The 15,510-nt window shown below is 33.6% G+C and overlaps 1 protein-coding gene across 5 annotated transcripts in view; it reads right to left on the bottom strand.

Annotated features, from left to right (window-relative positions):
- Nucleotides 1-11,558, bottom strand: part of LOC136032734 (DEP domain-containing protein 1B-like) — a 93,660-nt gene extending 82,102 nt beyond the window's left edge. For all 5 annotated transcript variants that reach the window (XM_065713059.1, XM_065713061.1, XM_065713058.1 and 2 more), the window contains exons 1-2: nucleotides 11,426-11,558; nucleotides 5,910-6,172 (exon numbers count right to left, since the gene is read on the bottom strand). In XM_065713059.1, the coding sequence (XP_065569131.1) occupies nucleotides 5,910-6,172; nucleotides 11,426-11,473 (311 nt within the window). In that variant the 5' untranslated portion in view covers nucleotides 11,474-11,558. The remainder of the gene's footprint in view (nucleotides 1-5,909; nucleotides 6,173-11,425) is intronic.
- Nucleotides 11,559-15,510: the final 3,952 nt, after the last annotated feature.

Below are 15,510 nucleotides of genomic sequence, written 5' to 3'. Positions count from 1 at the left end.
TCAGAATTGACACTCGAATTAAGTGTTATGTTTCTTGTGAAATTTTCCGGCAAGTCTTCAATACCAGTCTATTCACCAATTCAGCTTATATTACTTAGAGCTTTTCTCTTAGAGAAAACTGACTTAAAAAATAGTAAAACTTAACCCATATTAGCACGTTTTCAACTAATTTGTCAATCTAAAAACAAAAATCCAAAGCGAATTTCAAAAATATAACTCGGTAGATAAGGCTGAGTTTCAGCTACCAAATGATATAAAAATTGTCTTGTGCTATTAATGTTGCAGGACTGCAGAAAAATATCACACAAGACTTGCAGAAAGTATATAAGCACTAAAAATATAAAGGTATACTATGGTTGCAAATACACTGGTTGTCATGAAGGCCGGTTAGTAGTGGGAATTTGGGTGTTTATTCTGATAGAAGATAATAAACTTGACAAGCGAAAGCGATTGAGAGACGTCAGTACATGAATGCTGTTTTGTGTATCTGATTGAAAGCGAATTTTTTAATCATTCTAAAAACAAAAAAAGCTGCTCTGATCGGCCATCTGAAAGTACAGTCAATTTTGCAGTCTGGAAAAAGGACTTTCCAGCACTAATCCGAAACAGAAACAAACCGAATATATACGGCAAGGACCAGGCATGGGCAAAGTTCCAAAGCGGCCCTGGCAGAATTCCAAAAGCCACCGACACTCTAGCAGCACAACTTTTCTTTTAGCAAAAATTATTTTTTATGTAAAAATGGCAGACAAAATCTGCCAGCAAATTTGAAAACTTAATTTTTTTTTTAGAAAATGCTGAAAAACATTCCAGTGCTCAAGAGCCTCTCCAAGGAGGTTGGGGGGTCGTCATCTAGAAACTTTCAGTGAATGTTGGAATGAGATGAAGTGACTTTAAAGTTTTGTGCCCATGAAAGGAATGAGGAGGACTTACAAAAAATTCCTCTTTGATTTGTCCATTTTGCACCATGAGCCGTTCTGGGGCTATTTTGACAGTGAAATAGCAAAATAAGTCGGAAGACATTGTGTGTCCAGGCAATTAAAATAGCGTATCTTTAATGCCCGGGAATGGCTTGGGGGATTGATCAGAACTATCATTAAGTTTCGGGGGAGGAGAGAAATAAAGGGAACTTGAAATTTTATGTTTGCGCGAGACGTTGAAAACGCTTTTTATTTCTAAAATATTGGTGTATCCGGAAAGGGGGTACGAAAAAAGCGCCAATTTTTTTTTTTTTCTAAACAAAGCTTAAAACTTCTATCCGTAAGTATCAGGGTCAAGGAAATTCCTACACACTCAAAAATAATCTTTTTCCGCGTAAAAGCTTGCCAAAAACTTATTTTCACCCATCCATCAGGACTCATAATACTTTTTCTTCAGCCCAGACCAGAAGGAGATAATGGGCTGTGAGTTTTTGTTTTATCCGCCAAGGCAAAATGACCAAAAAAATTATACTGATAAATTCTTGGACCAATAAAAAACTGAAAATAGTTTTGGCAGCACTGATCCGCGACACCCAAAGCGGGACCTAATTTTGTTTTGTTTCTGATAAGCTTGAATCTCACAGGGCATGCAGGGTCGGGTTGATTTCAATGAAGAAGAGACATTTTGAAGCTTGGTTACCAATAATTACCAATTTACCAATAATTTACCAATAATTTTACCAATAATTTACCAATAATTTGGAGCTTGGTTAATCAATCATCCGTGACACACAAATCTGCGTAAAAAAAAAAAGTTTTCTTCGATTGGCTTCAAATTACAAGGAAGACCGGACCTAGGGATATCTCTTTGGTTGAGTGAATAAAAAAAAACACATCAATACAAATTGGTTACATTAGTTCGTGACGCCAAAAAAAATCGTTTTCTTTCTCTGAATGGTCTAAAACTTACACGGATGTAGACAGGGACAAGGGGGCCTCAATAAAAAGAAAAAAATGGCGCTGAATCAGCATAAGAAAAATGGGTAAAAAATTATTGTCTCCGATCGCCTTGTAACTTACTGAGTATGTATACAACGCAAAACTAAGTTAAGGGGGAGGGTATATTAAAAAAAAATGGGCTGTATCGATTCCTGACACCCCAGGATGGGCTAACCATTGTTTTTTCCCAGTTGGTTTGAAACTTTCATGGTATATAGACTGAGCTGAGGGAACCACAATGAGGATAAAAATTTTGGGAAGAAAATTTTGTTAATTCGATTCAAAGCACGAAAAAATCAACTTATTTTTGCTGATCCAACTGAAAACAACAGTGCATGCAGGCAGAGCCTAAATGAAGACAGATAATTTAGGAAATAAATCTGTTTGCATTTATTAATAGCCCACGATTTATTTTTTCTTTTAAAAGGCAACAAGTCTTTCTCAAAAGTGACCTTGGTATGCATTTAATCCGTATGATTAAAATTCCCCATCCATCAACCCTTAGTTTCATAGTATAAATATCATGCTAGAAATATTGCACAAAATTATGGCTAATTCAACATCTTTACTGAATATTTAAATTTTGCTAAAAATGTAAATTGTAGTCCAACATTTTAGTTCATAAGCAGAAAAATTAAAGAAAAAACTACTAAAAATTTTAACAGTAATTGAAACATAATGAAATCATGCCAATTAAAAAACGAACAGTAATTAATTTTACAAAGCAATTTCCCTTTTTTTTTTTTAAGAAAACAAACAGCCATAATAAAACCTAAACAAGCAGAAAAAGGCCATCTGACAAGCCAAAGTTGAAATTAACTTAAATTTGGCTGCTATGAATGTATATATGAAATCTAATGCAACTAAAAAGGAAAATTAACGACAAAATTAAACATAAAGGTTACAGATATTAATATGGATGAATAAAAGAATCCTAAAACGAACAGAAATTAAACTGAATAATGCTGTCAAACTTGAAACAAACAGGAACTGTTTTGTTAGAAAACGTAGAGCAATAAGTACCTGGCCTGAAACGATTATAGATAAAGGGATGAAAAATTAAACAAACAGAAATAAAAATAAATAACCAAGTCAAACTTAAAAAGAACAAACACTGCTACAAAGAAAAATTTGGTCACCACTCAATCAAATCCTCTAAAGGCCGTACCTGTTCAAATCAGAAAACAAACAGAACTAGACCTCCGTTGCCTGTGCAACGGGAAGTGTTGCAGCAACTGTGCCCTGTTCCTTAGGGCACAGTTGCGGAGCAACACGTGCAACTGTGCCCTACGGGACACAGTTGCTATTTCCGGGAAATCTGAAAGAGATACGGAAATAACGTCTTATAGTTTTCTGCTTAACTTTTGATGGTCTAAACTAGGAAAATATAAAACAAACCAAATTCACCAAAAAATTTAAATTGCCCCGAGGGCATGACAAAACTTCCAAATAGAAAAACCCAAAGAAAGAATTTTATTTCGGAGAAACTATTGTAAGCTCCAGTTGTTAGAAGATCGAGACCTGTCGAACCGCGTTGGAAAAAAAAATTCTAGCTGGTCCAGAACAGAAGTTACCTCTAGAACGTCGAAACTTCGGAAATTATTTCTTAGAGAACGAAGCAACTTGGTATATAGAACACTTCACTTCTTCTTGCATACTTTTCATAGCACTACTCGATAAAAATATAAGAAACATCAAAATCGAAAATTTGAGAAAATTCCAAAAAAAATCGGAACGAGATGAACTTTTCCGGAATTATTTCCGGGAAATCTGTAAGAGCTACGGAATTTTGTGCTCCGGTTCTCGAAGAGACAAATGAAAGTTCTACATGAGTTCAGCATAACTGTATTTCTAACAAGTTTATTTCCGAAGCTAGGGTCGTCTTAACTTGACGCCAAACATCGAACGCAGAGTTTCTAAGAAAAAAACGGTTTTATTTTTTTTTTATGGAAAACTGTTAGAAATTTTAGGAACTTCTCTGGAACTTTTTTACTCTGTTTCACGTTTCCCTTCCCTCTGAAAAATCTCAAATTTTTAACTCTTACCACTTCGGAGCTACAGGTCGCTGATCACGGTGAAAAAAACAAAAAAAAAAAAAAAAAAAAAAAAAAAAAAAAAAAAAAAAAAAAAAAAAAAAAAAAACTACGAAAGCAGTAGTGTTGCTCCGCAACACAATTAGCATCTGGTCAAATACTACTACGGGTAAATGGAAAAAAAAACCTGAAACAAACAGAAATTGAAACGAACAACCTGGTATAAATTAAAAAGAACGAACATTACGATAAATAATAATTGAGTTATTACCCCACTAAACCCTCTAAAGCCCAGACCATTTTTGTGCTTCACTGAAAACCTAACAGGCTATACTTTAAAAAGTTTCTCTTTTATAATTTTAAGATAAAAAAAAACTGTTAAGAATTCTAGGAACTATATAAATCTCATAATATAAACAAACAATCAAACTAATATGCAGCAAATTTTACTTTCTTCCTTTTACAAGTGCAGAAAATTAATATATGGAAAATCGTTTCTTGATCCATTGATTCAAAACATTGCTCCAATCAACTAAACAGAAAACTCAAAAATTCCAAACATTCTTTCAAACAATTCATGGTAATGAACCGTGGCTCAGTCAAAGAGTAACCTAAACTCTAAAAACAGGAATTTTACAAACAATTATTACATAAAAATTGGCTTTTTATGCTGATTCCGAATATATAAAAATCATAAAGTTTAATGTGATCCATCAAAAGCTACAAGCCTGAGACAATTTGCCTGAATTCCAAAAAAAGAAGAACTACACCCCCAAACGTGAAGTGATCTTAATAAAAATCGTACCATAAGATTCATAATATCAGAGAACCCTAATGCAGAGATTTCAAGCTCCAATCTAAAAGTGTGGAACTTTTTATTCATTTTTTACATGAAGAAAGATGTGGAGCTAATAGTTTTAGAATGTCAGGACAGGACTCTTTTTAAGAATCATGTCCTGATACTATTGGTCCATTAAAAGACCTTTTGAAGTGACCAAAAGGGAAATTAGAAGATTTATGGGCCTTTTTTAAGTGACCAAGAAATTGGAGGGGAACTACCCACCCAATACAGGAGAACAATACAGGACAAATACTTAGAGAAACTACATCAACACAACTGCCACAGGAGGGACAACCACCGAAGCAACTGCCATGTGTTAAAATCGTCGATCTGTTTTTGAACAGCCTGGCATGATTCTGTAATTTTATGATTGAGGCTAATACATGAATTACACATCCAAAAAGGTAGCCTAAACAGATACTTCACTTAACGAAAGTAGTAGGACCGCATTTGTATAGTACCAGATTCCTGAAGCATTCTTCAAAAAGGTGCAAAATCCAGAATATACAGCAGCACACTCACATTATATAGTCTAGCTAAGATCATGCAATGAAAACGGAGTTTATTTGCCAAGTTGAATGAACTCTGTTTATTTATCATAATTTATTTACTATATGAATTAGATAACTTGGAAGACCACACTGCCTTTCCATGACGAAAGTATAACAGTTCAAAATAGGGATGAAACCTTTTAAGTGAACAGATATAGTTTTTTTTTAATGGATATTTCAAACACATATACAGTGTTCATCATCATCATCACAATGTATAAGTGTTCGAAATATAAAGTTAAAATTTTATATCTGTTCACTATCGATTAAAAGGTTCCAACCCTATTTTGAACTGTTTTACTTTCATATGAAGCAGAAATTCTCTTTTGACTAACTAATGGTACACTTTAACGTTTCAATTTTGCATGAATTTTCATAACCCTTTTCTTGCTATTAAAAAGTAAAAACAAATAAATCTTATTTTAGATTTACTGAAGTTCTGGACAAATTTCTTTTTGCTTTGAAAATCAAATTACACAAAAATTTGAAAATTGAAGCCAGTATGTTAAATTAGATAGTTACTCTATTTAATATAAAATATATTCAAAGAGATACTTAAAAATACCTATATAAACTCATTCCTTCTTTGAATTCCTCTTTTTCACTGACTTTCACATTTTCAAATACCCCAGCTTTGTAGAATTTTTGCAGCAGCTGGATAGTCTGTTGCTTGGTGACACTTGGCCCAAAATGTGGATTTTCACGAAGCTGTGTGTGCAGCCAATCAACAGCCTCAGATGCGCCAAAACAAGCATCATAAGATCGAAATTGTCTCCAATGACGACTAACGGGCATTCCATTTCGAAATGTTCGTATTGCTTCATTCCACTTAAAAAAAAAGACAAAAATTGAGGGAAAGTAATCAAACTTCAAATTCTAAACTCTAGAAAGATAATTTTGCTATTTTTGGAATGACTTTTCTGTATCTACTATAAATTACCAAAAATATGCAGGACACATATGCAAGACAAATTTAGTCACCTCAAGGCCTTACAAGCAAGAGTCCAATATTTAGTTGTTTTTTTTACCTATGGAGCTGTAATATCTGTTTAAATATTTTTGTATTGTGTTTAATTGAATTATTTTCACTTACCGCATATGTTGCCAATAGCAATAATCATAAAATGGGGTAAATATGAAGCTTTGAACAGATACAGGTCGGAGAGGGGGGGATAGTGTACAGCTGTGTTTTTTCTCAGACAGCGTTGTGCTGTACTGAGTTGCTAGTAGTAGTAGTAGTCTAATCTTTTCCTTTGGGAATTTCTGTAGGTTTTGAATTTGAATTCCACTGTTTACATCAGTCAGGACAGCTTGTTTCTATTTATTTATTCAAGTTCTACTTATTTTTTTTCTTTGTCTTGCTAAAAAATTTCTGAAACCAGTAAATAAACACAAAAAACAATGAGAATATGTGTTTTAAATACTATCTCAGCAAGTCTCTTATCAAACACGGAATTTTCATATGTAAGTAGAAAAGCTAGTAAAATACACAAAATATGAGAGAGAGAAAGAGAGAGGAGAAAAGGGGGAGAAAGTTAGAGACAGGCCATATGAGTGTTCAGATCTGTCTAAACAGAACTTTTACAAAGGATTCTTTTAAATATTCTCTCTTTCATCCTGTCTATTCTCTGGTTTCAAATAGTTTCAAGTATCTATCTTCTTTTGCAGCATTCAGTTTATTGTGAGCTGCCGCATCTTTGCCCATCTGATCATCATTTCAATATTGAATTTCATATGTTAGAAGGGAAGGGATCAGAAATGAGAGGATACTTTAAGCCCTTGCTCACTGCTTTCATCTGTAATCAAACAGGGACACATACAAAATAGCTAGAAATCCTCTTTTCAATTAATTCAGCTTTGCAGCAAAGCAAAACTCGTTCTTGTACTTTTAGAGGGTGGTAACCAAACTCCTATTTATGGTCATTGGTTGGCAGATATATAAAACTAAGAGACTTTCATCAAGACACTTGAAATGGCTGGCCCTTATGGCCCAGGCAGATTTAAAAGATTTTTAGTTTGAAGAGTTCACAGCTTTGGAAACCTAGTCTGAAATTTCTATACTGACTAGTCTATAATTTCTTTGTAAATCTACTGTCATCACTATTTTTTTTAGGTAGGCCTACTTTTTCCAAAGGTCTTTTATTTTATTAATGATCTCCTTTGACCGAGGTGTATACTTTTTCTTTTATACTTTTTCCAAATGGCAGTCAGCATCTTAATTCTTTTATGCCCCTTAATTGCCATGTGTTACTTTTTTGTTTTTTAACTTCCTTTAGATCTGTTCTAGTAATTTCAACATCCTAACACCAAACTAAGAACAGCAGGAGACAGCAGCTAAATCCAGATGACTTTATCTAGGGCCAAATATTCCAAGAATTGATGGAGTACCTCATGCAGGATGAAAAGCAACTAGCATAACTAATTTTTCGTCAAACACAGGAGAAAGGGGGCATTGAATCTAGAAATAAACTTCCTTAACCTTTCCATTAAATGCCAGGCTTTTTGCTAATTTTTGGAAAAAAAATTTCTGGTTGTGGGTATTAGTGAGTAACTTGCCTTTGGTTGTTAAGTTTTAACTGATTTCTTTTTGTTTTAATATTTTGGCCTTTAATTAGATTTTTGCTATATGAGCCTTGTTTAATACTGAAGAAACAAAAGTTAATAATTGACTAATTAGAGAACTTTATGGTATATTTCATTTATTATACCTGATTTTTGCTTACACTGTGACTTCGCCCAAAGAAAAAATATTTCTTTAGATTCTCTTTTCATTGCTCTTTCTAAATATAATAATTTCTGTAGTTGCAATTGCATCGCACTTCCCCTCCTTATGGGGCCCAATATAGCCTTAAATTATATACAAAAGTTTGCTAATTTTTGAGGTTTGTCATTATCTTTTGTGTTTATTTATTGTCAACAATTGGTTCAATAATAATAATAACAAAAACACAAACACACAAAAGTAACAAACTTTTCCATATAGCCTTCAATTTTATCTAATCCCATGAGGGGGAGGGGGCTGGGATACCATTATGATGGCAGCAATTATAATATTAGGAAAGAGCACTGAATAGAAAATCCCATGGTATATTGCTGTCCTTCCTGTCTGATTTCTACCCTGTCATTCATCTTTAACATATGGATGTCATCAGTGAGTCACATACCAGCATCAACATAAACTGATGAAATCTTGGCACTCAACTATGAAATGCTGGCTAAGATCAGCACTGCAAGTGACTCTGCAGTAAGTGACTCAGCACTGCAAGTAAAAACATTACATTTTTCACAGTTCCCTTAATCCATCAGATTGTGGAAATAAAGGTGCTAAACAAATAAAAGAAGCATAATTAGATTCCTTATTTTATGTTATTTCCAAGAATCATGGATGCTTTGCTGACAATGAATCCACACTCCACACCTGATGGATGCAGGTATAGCTCTAACAATATATTTCTTTGTTAATTGAATCTTGCCTTATGTCATTGGTTAATTGTTTGAACAGGTTTTTGCAGTCTCCAACTAGATGAATTTAGTTTTTCCTCAATTACAATTGAATGTGGATAAAATATTATTTGAGATTAATCTGAAAAAACTTTTTTCACAAAAGAAGTTTTACAAAGAAAAAGTAAAAAGTTACATTAAACACTTTAAGTACATTATTACACCACCAAGGCACCACTAAGGCAAGCAGAAAAAAAAATTGAAATGGTTGAACAAATTTATAACAATGGAAGGAGACATGATATTCTCCTTAATAGAAACATTCTGCATAATATAGTATAAGAATTTCATTGTTTTTGTTTTCTTTTATTTATCCATACAGTATATATATATATATATATATATATATATATATATATATGGTGGCTGAAAAGCCACCATGACATTTGGAAATAGTCTGACATAAAATAAAGAATATAATGGTACTACTTTAATTTGTTAGTATGTTCCTTTTAGAAGTTGCCAACAAGTAGCATAAGATGCCCAGTAGTTTGACAGCTTATTGCCACTTCAACACTTAAATCTCTGTAAAACCAAAAATTTACACCACCAAAAAATTTGAATGTTTTGCCATTGAATTTGTCTAAATTTTCTTAATAGGAAAGTTCATTTTTTAATTCATAGATGTTAAAATAACATAAATAATACATAATTATACAAAAATAAAATAAAAATACATATATGAATAAAAAACATAAATAATACATTAAAATTCATTCTTAGTAAAAATGTAATTACCTTGAATCTCTTAGCCATAAAGAATGCACACATTTAAAACTTGAGCATAATCTCAGAAAATGCTGTCAACCTTAGATACAATACCTTGAAGTCAGAACAAAGTATCTACATCATAGACAGATTTACTCTAAGGCAAGCATTGGAAAGCAGAATAATTGTATTTAAATAGGTTAGGATGTATGGGTAATTTTTGTCTAAATTAAAACATTGAAAAACAAAGTTTTCAAAGATTGTCATCAGCTAATCCCAAAACCCTAGTCCTAACTATTATTCTAATACCAACTATCTAAACCTGTACACATTATATCCAACAGTAGGAGCCTGTTATCTATTTTTAGAAAAGATCAAGCCATTTTATAATTCCATCAACATAAATACTGTAGTTCTTGAAAGGTTCACAAATAAAGCTTTATTGCAGCATTTTGAAATGAATAGCATCCTCACTCCTTCTCAACATGGCTTTTAATCTGACAGATCCATCAACATTGACATTCTAAAGATGTATGATTATCTCATTATCCTCCTGGATAGTGACATGGTCCTCCTAGACCTGGAAAAAGCCTTTAATTCAAGTTCCCTACAAGTTACTTATCATAAAGTTGAAAGCTGCAGCTATAATCCTTTCTGTTATACAAAGGATGCAGAAAATTCTATCAAACAGAACCCAAATTGTCAGAATTTTCAGTTATAGTGATATCCCTCATATTTGCTTCTCTATAATGTTTTCAAGTGATGTCCCTCAGGGCACTATTCTTGGGCCAAGTCTCTCTAACTTTTATATAGATGAGGCACCAAAGCTTCTATCAAACCTCCTTACTGTTTATGTGTAAATGATTATAGCTTAGGGGGTAAAGCTGCCACAGATCTGATTTACAATCTATCCAGAATGACCTTGACAGTCTTGGATGTTGGGCTGCTATATGGCTACTGGCCTTCAAATATTAGTAACTGTGATTCACTCTATTTTAGCAAAAACAATCAACATCAGCAGTATTTCTGTAGGCCTACTTTCTGAAGAAAGAGATGTAGGAGTTATTATTGATGACGTACTGAATTATAGCACTAATGCCAAGACTGTAGGCCTATCATCATCTGCATTTCAATCCCTTGCCATTATCAAAAAGACAATCTCAAGCCAACATCCTGACATATTCATGAAATGGAGAAGGATTGTACTCTGTTGAGGTAGGTACTCCAAAATACTTTCCCATGACATACTTTAGCCTTTAAACCCATCCCTGAAAGTTTCATTTTCATAACCTTACCTGTTTCCAAGATAGCCAAAAGCCAATAAATTAGAATTTTACTGGTTTTACTATCATAAAACAACACTTTTTAGAGGTCACAAAAGTCCAGTACCATGTAGAAAAAGCAGGAGTGGAGGTAAGTAATTCAAAATATCATCTCATGATACAGCCTATTTCAGTCTGTGGATCTATCCCTGAAAGTTCCATTTTCTTAACCTGACCCCTTTGCAAGATATGAAAAGGAGCTTGTCTAGAACTTTACCAAAGAAGTGGAGATAGATACTTCAAAATATCTTCTCATGGGATCATTAGGCTAAGGCTCTGAGTTGGCCTCTACTGCTGAAAGGTTTCATTCTCTTGGCTCAATTTCTTTCCAAGATAGCAAATAATTTAAACTAGAATTTTACTGTGTTTATTCATGATTAATGACATTAGCACACCAGTAATAACCTATGTAGGCTAGAGTAAACTAACCTTGCTGTCCAAGAAACAGTGGACTTATTTGGCCCAGATAGGCTAGGCCTATAAACCAAACAAGGCCTACCAACAAAACAATATTTATTTTGCAACGCAGCATTGAAAAAATTGATCTTACTAGTCTTGTAGCTCTGTAAGGTCCATTGAATCCGGGCTGCTCATCCATATTATTAAATATTCTAGGAAATCATTTCAAATTATTTAAATTGAATATTCTGCCGAAAAGTTTTAACGCTAGATAGGAGCAGTCTGAAAATAGATATATACTAGATATAGAAACAAACTCAAGCATAATTAAAAAAGCATCATGTACTAGAAAACAATTGTTACTACATAACATGCAGAATAATTGTACTTTACCCAGTAGGAATACAGACCCGCTATAAATTATCCCCCCCCTCTAATGTACAAAAATATAGTCCAAATTTGTCTCTAAAGTATTATATTTTTTGTACTTTGGTATATTTCATTAGGATTGAGCGTCAGAGAAACATATTAAAAGAACATTTGGACTCTTTTTTCCAGGAGTCCTGGTTGAATTTAGCTGAATTAATGATGCTGGAACTATTTAAAAAATTCATTTTAGTTATATTGGTTGTATCTTGTTTTAAGTTTTTCTTCTTATATATTTTTGTTTTTGTGAGGACGGACCTTGGACATAGGGCCAAAATATTCATTCTAATTAGATTTCCGCTGTCTTGCGAAAAGAATTCCCTTGTTCTTTGTTCTTTTTGTTCCTTTAGTTCTTTGTTCTTTGTTCTTTGTTCATTCCTTTGTTCTTTGTTCTTCTTGTTTTCCTCTCTAGGGACATAGTGAGAGACAGGTTGAGATGGCCAGAAACGTTTTGTTTATGAAGGATAATATATTGCCAAAGATTGTCTTTATCCGCCAACTATCTATGGCCAAGCGGAAAGTAGGTCTTAATGTAATGGATGAGATGACGCCATAAGGAAAGTTTTAAGGAAAACGAAAACTCCCTGGGAGGGCGTAAAAAGGAAGGTTTTGAATCAATTGGAATAGAGAAAGAGTATACGTAGCTGTTTTAGCCTTAGGTGGCTTGGTGTTTTAGTGCATTGTCAGTAGTAGAAGTATTAGCCACTCCCTTTACTCGTTAACTGCAAGAGACCCTAAGTACAAAAATTTCCAATACCAGGCTGCCCTAGATGAATTCAGGTTTACACATTTTTTCCTATATAGTTTTCACTTCCTTTTAAAGTTTTCTTATTATCTTTAATCAAATACACCAAAAACAACTTCCCTGTATTTGGCCCCAGCGAGACTGAAGCTGCCATTTTCACAAACCTAGCATTGCTTATCAAACAGTTCCCGGTAACGAACAGTAGTAAGGAGCGACCCGGCTAAATAGTAACCGAAACTCTAAAAATGGAATTTGATACCAATAGTTACATCAAAAGAATCGCATTTTAATGCTGATTTTAAATATATAAGTTTCATCAAGATCAGTTATACCCATCAAAAGTTACGAACCTGAGAAAATTTGCCTCATTTTAGAAAATAGGGGGAAACACCCCCTAAAAGTCATTCAATATTAACGAAAATCACACCATCAGATTCAGCGTATCAAAGAACCTTATTGTAGAAGTTTCAAGCTCCTATCTACAAAAATGTAGAATTTCGCATTTTTTGCCAGAAGACAGATCGCGGATGCGTGTTTATTTGTTTTTTTTGTTTGTTTTTTTTTCCCAGGTGTGATCGTGTCAACGGAGTGGTCCTAGAATGTCGTGAGAGGACTCATTATAACGGAAATTAAAAGTTCTAGTGTCCTTTTTAAGTGACCAAAAAAATTGGAGGGCACCTAGGCCCCTCCCACGCTCATTTTTTCCCAAAAGTCACCGGATCAAAATTCTGAGATAGCCATTTTATTCACCATAGTCGAAAAACTTAATAACTATGTCTTTAGGGACGACTTACTTCCCCGCAGTCCCCGTGGGAGGGGCTACAAGTTACAAACTTTGACCTGTGTTTACATATAGTAATGGTTACTGGGAAGTGTACAGACGTTTTCAGGAGGACTTTTTTGGTTTAGGGGGGAGATTTGAAAGGGGTTACGTGGGAGGATATTTCCATGGAGACAATTCTCATGGGGGAAGAGAATTTCAGTGAAGGGGGCGCATGATTTTCTATCATTATTTGAAAAAACAATGCAAAAATAAATATGAAAAGTTTTTTCTACTGAAATTAAGGACCAGCATTAAAACTTAAAACGAACAAAAATTATTACGCATATCAGGGGTTTACCTCCTCTTTATACCTCACTCTTTACGCTAAAGTATTTTTAGTAATTTCAACTATGTATTCTACGGCCTTTGTGATTCAGAGGTCATTCTTAAGGAATTGGGACAAAATCTAAGCTTTAGTGTAAAGAGCGAGGTATCGACGAGGGTTGAACCCCCTCATATGCGCAATAAAAACATACGAATTTGGAAGTTCGTTATATAAGTTAATTCGTAAGTTACGTATATTTTTTACCAATGAAAACGTTTGTAAAAAATTACAAGTTCTAGTTGCTTTTTAAGTAATCAAAAACTTGAAGGGCAACTAGGCCTCCTCCCTCGCTCCTTTTCTCTCAAAATCTTCCGATTAATTGCAATTAATTAATATGCAAATTTCGTTTTAATTATTTATGTGCGGAGAGCCAAGATCAAAACATGCATTAATTCAAAAACGTCCAGAAATTAAATAAAAAAAAAGTTTTTCTAAATGAAAGTAAGGAGCAACATTAAAACTTAAAACGAACAGAAAAATACTCCGTATATGAAAGGGGCTTTTCCTCCTCAACGCCCCGCTCTTTACGCTAAAGTTTCTTACAGTTTTAAAAATTGAGTTAAGAGAAAGAATCAAACTTTAGCGTAGAGAGCAAGGCATTGTGGAGGAAAAGCCCCTTTTATATACGGAGATAATTTCTGTTCGCTTTAAGTTTTAATGTTCATTTTAAAAAAACTTGTTTTTTTATTTAATCCATAAAACATGACCAACCATTTCGACTTATCTTATATTATAGCAATGCACACTGGTATAGAACACAATTTTCGTTTAGCCTTTTTATTGATAAATTTTGGCTCAAACAAGTATTTTGAACTTCTCTTAATTTATATTTTTATTTAAAGTGGCTTGGTATTCTCAATTTCGAATTCATACGTACACTAGAATTTTAATTCCAAAACCCCTGAAAACTTTGTTTAGGATGCTAACACTTTTGCCTGTGTCATTTAAGTCATCTGCATAATCTAAGCCTTGGAATATTTTACCTTTTCATTTTTTATTCATCTTTCCCACAGCCCTTGGTGTACTCCAAATAACGTAGTTCGTCAAATAATCTTTAGGAAGGAGAAAAGACCACAAACTCCATGCTCTGCTCCCAAGTGAGTAACAAACTTTAAAAAGATTCAAAGATCCAATACAGAGGCAAGTCCAGTGCAACATATCTTTAAAACAGAAATTAATGTAACTGTACATTTCTTCTTATTTTCTGTATTACAATCAATTTTTTTTCTGGTTTTTGAATTGTTCCTAACACCCTTCTTTTTGCTGAACAAAAATTCAAAATCTGCAGTTGATTTCTCAATCTAATACAAATTATATAAGAAGATCAGTCTTAAAAATAAGGATACTTTACATAATTCATGTCTAGCTATAATATATTTTATTCTCTGTCTAATTCTGTTGTTTTCTCCTGTAATATTGTAGATTTATCATTTCGAGGCAGACCTAAATCATTACCTTTCCCATTGACTAATGGGAAAGACCTAAATCATTACCTTTCCCATTGACTTCAGTGAAAAGTTAAAAAACAGATTAAACTTAATGCGCCACCGCAATGCAATCTTAAAATTTCTGCAGGACAAATACTTAGAAAAAAACTGAATTGGGTTACTTTTCATGGACAAAACTGTTTAACATTTAGTAAGTGACAAATTTAGTAAGCAGGTTGTTGCGTCAGAAGACATCCAACCCTGCAAACGTTCGAAGGAGAAATCGTAGAAGTAAGTAGTGTAGCCTGGAAAAAAAGTAATGGCCTTGAACTACTTGGGCCAGCAGGACTAGTCTATTATTTTTTGGTAGGCTAGAATTACTAATAATAAATAGCTCACTGCTGTATATTTAGTTAAAATTCCACTTGTAACTTTCAGAAGGCCTAATTACTCTCCAGCATGGGAAAGATCTAAGTGTTCTTGACTAGCC

The sequence above is a fragment of the Artemia franciscana genome, chromosome 11 (genome assembly GCF_032884065.1).
Source record: "Artemia franciscana chromosome 11, ASM3288406v1, whole genome shotgun sequence".
Taxonomy (NCBI): Eukaryota; Metazoa; Arthropoda; class Branchiopoda; order Anostraca; family Artemiidae; genus Artemia; species Artemia franciscana.
This window is presented reverse-complemented; position numbering and strand designations above follow the sequence as displayed.